The sequence below is a fragment of the Helicoverpa zea genome, chromosome 14, assembly GCF_022581195.2.
Source record: "Helicoverpa zea isolate HzStark_Cry1AcR chromosome 14, ilHelZeax1.1, whole genome shotgun sequence".
Classification (NCBI taxonomy): Eukaryota; Metazoa; Arthropoda; class Insecta; order Lepidoptera; family Noctuidae; genus Helicoverpa; species Helicoverpa zea.
In genome coordinates, this window is record NC_061465.1 from 6377594 (window position 1) to 6387264 (window position 9671).

At 38.3% G+C, this 9671-nt stretch overlaps 1 protein-coding gene across 3 annotated transcripts in view; it reads left to right on the forward strand.

Annotated features, from left to right (window-relative positions):
* LOC124636221 (protein TIS11) overlaps positions 1-3486 on the forward strand; it is a 30047-nt gene extending 26561 nt beyond the window's left edge. For 2 of the 3 annotated variants that reach the window (XM_047172190.1, XM_047172191.1), the window contains one exon: positions 605-3486. In XM_047172190.1, the coding sequence (XP_047028146.1) occupies positions 605-1321 (717 nt within the window). In that variant the 3' untranslated portion in view covers positions 1322-3486. The remainder of the gene's footprint in view (positions 1-604) is intronic. The other variant, XR_006985109.1, reaches the window with a different exon arrangement.
* Positions 3487-9671: the final 6185 nt, after the last annotated feature.

Sequence of the window (9671 nt, forward strand, 5' to 3'; positions counted from 1 at the left end):
GGCTCGTGTCAACTGCCTCTCGCGTGAACACCAGTATTGTTATGGTGATGCTCTGTAGCTTCAGGTTCGACGCTCTGGCAAAACAAAAGATGCGCGACACATTTGCATCTCAAAACGTTACATCTCTAGAAAGGGAATATTGATGGCAATTGGGAAATTTACCAAAATAAATAATTCATGGTAGGGTTTCGGACGTAGCACCATTGCATCGGGTCGTTGTTAACATAAAATTAAAATTCGACGCACCCTTGGGCTTCAAAAATACCATTTTGTAAAGTTGGGTTAATTGGTAACATTAACCATTTCAACCAATGTAAACCATTAATGGAAATGAGATGAATCCGTAGCAGGTAGACGAGCAAAGCGTTCTTAGGGTAGATTTTTTTTCATTCTTTTTGTAAACTCAAGCAGGTACCTACCCGACCCTTCTAGACCGTATTTTTCTTGACTACACAAATACATTTAAAGTAATTCGAAAAATATGTTTACTGACTTAGGTACATTTTGGCACGATATATACTTGTGTGACTGGTTTTTATAATGTTTAAATGTACGCGTGAAGACTTCAAAACTCTTACTAATTAAAAATTTTGTCATTTTTCAGAACCAATCTCGACCAGTGCAGACTATGAACGGCACACTGAGCGCAGCCCTTGGGCCAGTTGGAGCCGGAGCGGTATCTGGTGCCGTCAATTGGGAACAGCACCCCGTGCTGGCCCGCGCCGCCTCCGTGCCAGCACATCGCGCTCTTGCCGGCTTGCTCGACCGCCTGGGCCATCGCCGGCTCGAACGCACCACAAGCGAACCTGCTCCTCCTCCGCCAGCCACCAGCAGATACAAGACCGAACTCTGCAGACCCTTCGAGGAAGCTGGCGTGTGCAAATACGGCGACAAATGCCAATTCGCCCATGGAATGCGTGAACTGCGCAACCTACAGCGTCATCCTAAGTACAAGACGGAGCTATGTCGCACTTTCCACTCAGTTGGGTTCTGTCCATACGGGCCACGCTGCCACTTCGTGCACAATGCGGAAGAGGCGCGGCGACGCGAACCAACCTCACCTGGTGGTTCCTTGGCGTCCCTGTCGTCTGGCGGCTCCATGGCTTCGTACATGAGCGACGGGTCGCGCTCGCCGCGCTCGCCGCACTCTCCGCTGGCCCCGCAGTCACCGCTGGCGCCGCATTCGCCGCCTGCCATGTCTCCTCCTGCGCACGCTACGGCGTTCGCTTTCCGTCGCACGCAGTCTCCCGACCCCGAAGAGGAGCGACTCCCCGTGTTCAATCGTCTCTCGTCGGCGTTCGGGGATCTCGTCATCGCCTAGGGCCTTGCAACCGCCTAGTCCTAAGTTAACTTATACCGAACATAGCATAAGGATCGTCCGTCACCTTAGTGCCTACTCGACGTCTTCCAGCCAGCGCCCGAGCGGCGTCCGCTCGTCGCGCATTGCGCACACGCACACCCGCTCAACAAATGATCTCCAGTTTGTCGATGCTATTTTGCTACTTCGCCTTGTAATTTATAAAGTTAACGAAACGAAGTGTTTTCTGGCGTCTCGAAAGTTTGCGGTGTGAAGTATAGTGGTTTTGTACCTACATTTTTAGTTATCGGCACGCACTTGTAAATGGCACCTTATAATATTAGATATTTATTGTGTAGCTCGCGGAAGTCTTCCCGATGATCCTCCGCCGAGCGGTGGTCTCTGTAAAGTTAGCTTATAGAACATTTTATTTATTTCGTACTGCCTATCCGCGCTCGGTACTGTACCGCGAGAAGGCGCTCGTGATCTATTTTTAAGGGTTTAAGATAATAATTTATTATTTATTTTGAGTCTCTTTAACTGTAATAATTATTTTATTTTGTAGCTAGCAGCTGCGATGCCGCACCGCATACGGACGAGGCCCGCGTCGCCGGGACGTGGCTCGTTACCATATACTAACTCGACTGATTCTGCACCAGCACACAAAGTTACTATTTTATTACCGTCACTGCTATACATGATACGGACAGAATCAGTCGATCAACCACTCGGGAGCTCGATGGGCCTGTGGGTCACTACTGCAGTTTCATTAATCTCGAATATTATAGTCGACCTCGGCAGACAAAACCGAAAGTGCTCAATTGTGGCTGCGTGCCGTACTATAATCTCCGGCTAGCCGACACCGCTAGCGATCTTCTCCGGCCCATCTGAGAACTATCGGCACGATCGCTCCGCGCTCGACTAGTCTGCCAAGAGTTTTTTTTCTTTTAGTCTCGTGCGAGGAGGACGAGATGCGGCCCGAAACCGGTTCCAAGTTTTGGTGATTATTTTTGTAGTGGTCGCGCCGAGTCCCTCCCGGCGCTCGCGTCCGCCTCGCAAAAACCGCCAGGCCCGAGCCTCTGAGCACTAGCCCGCCGAACTCCCGAGCTCTCGTACCGATAAACCTGTATAAAGATATGACACAATAATATATGAAACATGTTTATACAATTGTTGTCGGCGAGCGGTCGCCGCGCGGGGCGCGGGCGTTGCCGCTGCCCGCTCGCCCGCGCTCCGCCTAAAGTGTGCCTTTTACTTTATAAACGAGATAAATCGATTTATTTAATTTTTAGTTGATCGAGATAGAATATTGTTTATTTATTGTCTCCTTTTGAATATAATATTCAAATTGGCACAGTTATTACTTTAGTCCTACTTTGACAGAGCTAAGTGATTAGTTTCCAAGTAGAATAGTTTTCTTTTGAATTTAAAGTGTGATATTTTATAATATTTATATAAAACAAAGTTTAAACTTTAAATTAAGGGACCAATGTAAGTGATTAGGAGAAATTCTGATAGAACCATCGTATGCTATCGAATCTTACCAAGAGACTGTATCCTCGCGCCACATATTGATGATATTTTTGTTACATGTCAGATCTACGAGTTCTTTCTTATAATGTAATACAATAAAACGACATTTGACCAATACTGGTTTTGTGTTTAATTATTATTCAGCTTTATAGAACCGAGATGGTATTTTTTATTTTGTTTACTATTTTTAGTTTCAGTTTTTCTCCCTTTCTTAGCGAGTCGTTGCATGGTGACCACAAGATAATAATTTTGTACCTAATGTTAAGGAATTTTTAGTTTTTAAGCGTTCATAAAGATCACGATTATTATTTATTATCAGTTCATTACAAACTATAAACCATTAAAACTGATTTATTTAATTTCTTTTGTATTTAAACCGACATTTAAGTTGTACGACTTCTTGTAACTTAATGTTAGTAATATATCATGAGTCATATAATATAACAGGTTAGTTTAGTACCTACGACACTTGTAATTAAGTATTTAATTTTTTAATTTAATTCCAACTGTAAGTTAATCTTCCAAAAATGACTACTACGTATTCTATTTTCTTATGGACAAAAAAATTAAGTATAAAGCTTAATTATGACATTTCTCCTGTAAGTTACTTTTTTTCATCTGCATTTTTATTGAATTATAGTCAAAATAATGTTTAATTTTGTGTTTTTTTTGTTTCACCCTTTATTTTATCCTTTGCACTGTTCTTACCCAATTTATGTTAGTCAAATATAAAAACAGTACACAATGCACACAGGTAGATAGGTACACACCCAACCAAACACACACAGATTTTCAATACAGTAAGAATTGTTACGCCAAAGTTATCTCGTAGGTGTTATTTGAAGTATATTATTGAAGCCGTAGATTAGGCTTTTAATTTCAGTAGACAAGTGAGTCATATACTTACATAGTTTCTGCTGATAGGTACTTTTTTGGTGAATGAATACAAAGGGAAAACCCGGATTAAAATATATGACTGATAACGTGGAAATTGCTCATGAATGAATAACAATTATTAATTTGAATGAGCGACTTCAAGTACCTAAGAAATACCTACTTTTTATGATATAGGAAATGTATACAAAGGCTCGAGTACACTGAAATCATAACGTTAGTTTTCTTAAAACATTTGTTTACCGTGAATTTGAATTTTCACTTTCAAGTTTCAAATAATTATTTTAAGAAAAACCGACGTTATGTTTTAGATAAACTTGGGGCCTTAGGAACACATGGCTATACATATTACGGGTGTGTGACAGAGTTGGGACGATACTGTATCCCGGACTATCCCACAGGGCCTGTGCAGGTTGATAAGTGGATAAAGACAGTAAGTAATATTGTTTCTTATTGTATAAGGATGTTACTCAGACGCTCGCGTCTACACTGAAAGCAGGAAATTGAAGATAACCATTGGGTTATCTGTAATCTACTAAGAAGGTTCCTAACTAATTTGAGTAGGAAAATAATGACAAAACCTAAAAGAATTTTCTTGAGGAACGAAAATAGGAAAACAAGAAATTTTAATGTTCTAAATCAAGAATATAATCTAAGAGTAAATAGTAGTAAATATAGGTATAATTATGTACCTTCCTTAAACCAAGGAGTAACGTAGTTATAACATTTAAAAAAACCTGTATTTATGCAATGTCCTGTCATGCCTAAGTAGTAGGTACTTAGTAAGCACAAGTACTTTTCTACTTGCATTGTACTCAGACAACGGTTGCAATAAAATAAAGGAAATGTTGAACAAAAAATGTTTAGACGCAATATCCAACCATTGTTTAGGTTTACAACGAACGATTGAATTAGTCAAACTGCGTAGTACCGAATTGAGGGTAGATTTATAAATAAAATATGGAAGGAAAATAAAGAAAACAGTCCATTGTACACGTAAAATATGGCAATTTATCACGAGTATATTCAGATAAAGCTAAGTAGATATTAATTTGTCATAAAAAAAGTTGAAGAAAAAAATATTGGCAAACAAGGAAACTGAACAATGATGTCTTAAAGTTCAAGACCAAATCATTCGGATTACTGACTTCCTATAAATGTTAAATTTTGTCTCCACAATACGTTGCTCCAACTTCCAGCGAGAACAAATGACGATAGCTGAATTGGTAAGTATCTAAGAGCCTTGTGTAGGTATGCATATGGCTGCCCTGGAACACAAAATTCAAGCCTATATAAAAGTATGTCCGCAAAACAAAATAGCTCAGGTTTCTAACGCGTCTATCAAGTTAGCCGGGAAGTGACCAAACTTCTGTAAATGGCTACCATTGTATCGGCTATTTGTCTTAACGTTCCGTAGCCTGTAGAAAGTTTATTGTTTAAGTTTGTTCATAATTTCAGGTTAAAGGAGGTAGGTTAGTTTACTAATTGATAAATAGAACGCAGAAAAAAAATTGGCTGAGTTGCCTGCAGTGGATACAGATTTCCCTTTTTAGTTCTGTATTGGCACAGGTAACTAAGTACTTCTTATTGTTATTCTTAGTTTTCTTTCAATAGGATAAGTAAATAACTTGTTATCGAAGTCAGCGTAGTAGAATTTTCATTGTTATTTATATCTTCGTAAAAATAATAACGTTAACAAATATAAAACGAATCATGCGCAAGTTCAAAAAGGTTCACTTCGTAGTAAGCAAGTAAATTGATCCTTGTTTAAAATGAAACCAGGCGTCGGGCTCTCTGGCTGAGTCGGCGACTCTTGTAACCCAACACGAAGATAAGGCCTGGCCTTGACAAAACTCTATATACTTATATGGTAACGACAGCCGATTGTAAATTCCCCCTTTATTATAAACTACTCTAACTTAACGGCATAAAGTCGAAAATCCCACAAAATATTTTCTATAAACGCAACGATGAAGTTGTTAGTAATGTATAACGGATGTTATAATCTGGTGCTCGACGAACAAAATAATGAACGAGCTTGTATAGAGGTCATAAGATCAGTCTCTTAATTAGGTAGCTAGCTCAATAATAAAGCTAATACTAAAATATCGTTGAGACAATGACTCATTGTAGCAGGAAGCTAAATTAATGACTTTGTACCTAACGAAAAAAGAAAGAAGCATAGTACCACTTGGATATTTGATTCCAGTGAAGTAATAACATTATAAAAATCCATTTAAACCAAAAATTTCGCGGAATGTGTGAGTCCCCTTCAGATCATTGTTTGTGAATCTATGCTTAATATTTTCCTATCTCCTAAATCCAGTCAGATCACTATCATGCTGAATACAATGCCATGAACGAGTCGATATTATGAGAAGAAGAAAAGACTTCAGAAGAACCTAACATCTCTTTAATTTCAACAACTCCCTACACTGCTGCCCTCCCTTCATCTTGGTTCCTTCTGGAACCTGCATTTATGCTACGCGTGACTTTAATATCGAGGAGTAGGTATTTATTAATTGATGCCCATAAAAATACTGTTCCCAACGTGAGTTACTTACGATCCCCAATGTTCCAGAACAACCACCACTTAAAATCAACGATTCGTCCGTATATCAAACGACATTATCACGTCTAAGAAAGTAAATACTTAACTCGATGTTAGTTTAGCGATAATAATAATTACTGCTGGATGTGTGAGGGCGAACATTATCTAATATTTGTACAGAACACTGATTAGATAGCGAGGGAGATGTATAAATATACCTGGAGTTACTAAACCGATAAAATTGATGGCAATTTGAGGAGGCACTAACCACTTCAGAGATAATGATGCAAACAGAACTAAGTATAAACTTTGCTGGAAAGAAGTTCTTGGTATTTACCTAATTGATTAAATATCATTAAAGAAATGTACCTTGATTTGCATCTTATGACCGACACCATTTTAATAAATTATGCTGTTGTAATGACTTATTACTTTTAATGAGTCGATCGTCTCAGAAGCTCCATCTTCCGCATTATTTTCATTACAGAAATTTGCTGGAAGCCGCATTATGCATAATTGAGTGAACCTCTTGCAGGGTAATAAATAATATGCGTAATTATAAAAGCCTAAAGAAAAATGAAGCATAAAACTTGGATGATTGCAGCCACGTAACCGCATCCACAGTTAATGCATGCGAACGGATTAAACTGAAAGTTATTTATATTGACATTAACCAGATAGAGGTGAAGTGAACCGAATGACGGATGTCTTACGTCCGCTTCCTGCCCTGTTAATGCTGCGAAATATTTGGAAAGTCACGTTTTCAAGGGTAGTCGTAAAAAAGGAAATCTCAAAATTTGCATTTCGTTCTAGCAGGCCACAAGTCTGGTCGTTCCGTGTTTATTTTAGGGATTAACAGAAGGGCAAACGGACGTGATAACAGAATTTGAGGGTACTGTTGTATATCCACAAATATAAATACAAGCTTCGGGTACTGTGAAGGTAACTGATAAACTAAGTAAATTGAACAGGACACTTGAAAGGTATATAAACATACCTTGATAAATATCTGTCAGAGTGGTTACTTTACTTAATTCGAATGGGCTAATTTACTGTACTGTTCAGTGCTCAGTCCTACAAACAAGCCGTTATTAAACAATATCAACAACACAACGCGCTCGCTAAATTACACGTTTATGAGTTTGTCTCAAAATTATATAACACCACGGTTTTCTCTTGAAACAAATTAAAGATCTCAGATCTGCGTGCTTCAACAATGAAGTGAAATTCGTAAACGATTTCATTAAGCGCAGTAATTTTAAATTTAACAGTTGGATTAGCGACGAATTTTTTCAATAATATTGCGTTTTCTCGGTTTTATAAGCCATACAAACATAAAAAGGATCACTCTAATCGTTATGCAGAAAGGACCTTGCAATTAGGTAAATCTAACAACTGTAACTAATACGCCAATAAATTATGCAAAGTTTAAGTAATTATTGTGCGATTTTCTTGCGATATTGCTACGTTTTGTAGCCTGGTTTTATAGTCTTTGCTTGTAGTCAACGTAGAACAAATTGTGGTAGTAAATGCGTAGCAGCGCATACTATTCTATAACAATAAGCCGCGCTTAGAGAATGCGGTATCAACGGTTAGGCACGGCGACAAGTGACCCGCTACCGGGTGAACGCAATATAAATTTTACTGCTCGATGCCCGTACTGACGTGTACACAAGTGTTATCTTTAAAAAACATTAACCACAAATAAAGTAAAAGCATATCGGATGCGGTACTATAAGATATTTAATTTTAATTCCGTTTCGGAAAAAAAAATACAAAACACTAATTGGTTGGGAAACAAAGTTCTAAGATTGGTGGCGTCATTCAGCAAAAATAAAAACGATTTGGACGGTTATTATTTAATCAAGTATTTGTTATTTACAATCAGAAGTGTGAGCAAATACGTTTTCATGTAAATTCTTGCCTGCATCTAGAAAGGGTGGGGTTCACTCTTCGGCTTCAGTCATATTCTTTCAAATCGATTCCATGAATAAGTTATTTTCTTGGAACCGGACTTCGAATGATATCGTATATCACGGAATAAGTAGGCACTCAAATCGTAAAGAAACAAAACAGTCTCGATGTAAACGTGCTGCACCCTGGCGTCAAACTGTTAATTCCAACACGTAGGTAATCACATTTAAACAAAAAGGTACAAAAACAAAAGGTGCATATTTTTTGTTAATTGAATATTTTGTGGGCAAGTTTACTCGAGCAATACGGTTGGCAGGAATCGAGACAAAGGCTCGTAAAGATACGGGACGTATCGCTCGCTTTACGTAACTCAGGCACTCACCTCGCACTCGCATGCACTCATATGCACTCACCGGCCACCGCGCGCAAGCCCTGTTCAGAGTTCATGCACTTTTTTGTTTTACCTTAATTGCCCGTTACGAACTATTGTGTGAGGTGTTGAAATTAGTTTCCAACTAATTTGTCATGTTATTATGAAAATAACTGCACATTTTCTCATGTTGATTAGCACTTCGAGGAAACATTATTTTCCTGGGAAGGAAAGTTTCAGCAAACCCTAAAAATATCCAAATTTTATCTGTTAAAGTTTTCTTATTTCAGGCTAGTAAAATATAACAGTTTACTACGTATTTTAACTCTCAAATCAGTTTAGAAATGTGTCACGTATTAGTACAATATATTCAATTTGTTCATGCAAAAGGTACAAATCAAAATTCTGAAAAACCGTAAATCAATTCTAAAATGTGCCAACGACATTCGGCATTCCCGTTATTCATCAAAATGTATAGAGCAGAAATTGTTGCTGAAAGATTATAATCAAATGAATTACAGGCTCAGGAATGACGTTAGCAACTAATAATATTTACTGATTAGATAATTAAGAAATCGTGACAAACTGGTAACTGTTCGTTGTCACGAGACTAGTTAACACTTTTAAATTACGGCACAATAAAATGATGCAATCGCATTCTGGCGAGTACATTAATTACGAAAGGTCAAATTGGCATTCATCTTTAACAGAAGAATATTAAGCCATTGCTAACTTGAGCATAAATCAAGCTCCCGTGTGTGGGCAGCTGCGACTGCGTTACTTAGCGATAACCCGCGATTTTACGACACCGTATCGATGATGTCATGTTACCAGTTTCCCTTGTGTTGTCAGTTTTAACATTCGGCTGCTAAAGATGATACGGAGACATACGACTATTTGCTGGAAGTGACAGTTTTAGGATATTCCCATTCCCCGACATGATGCTCTAGTGGATTTTCCTACTCATAGAAAATTGTACAATCTTATAGAACGTTTAGCACGATACTAAACAATAGAATATTCAAAGACAAACTTAACATTATTAAATAGTAATGTCATTGCCCTTATAATTTCAATTGCTCTTTTGTTTGGATTCGTTATTTGAAGACAAT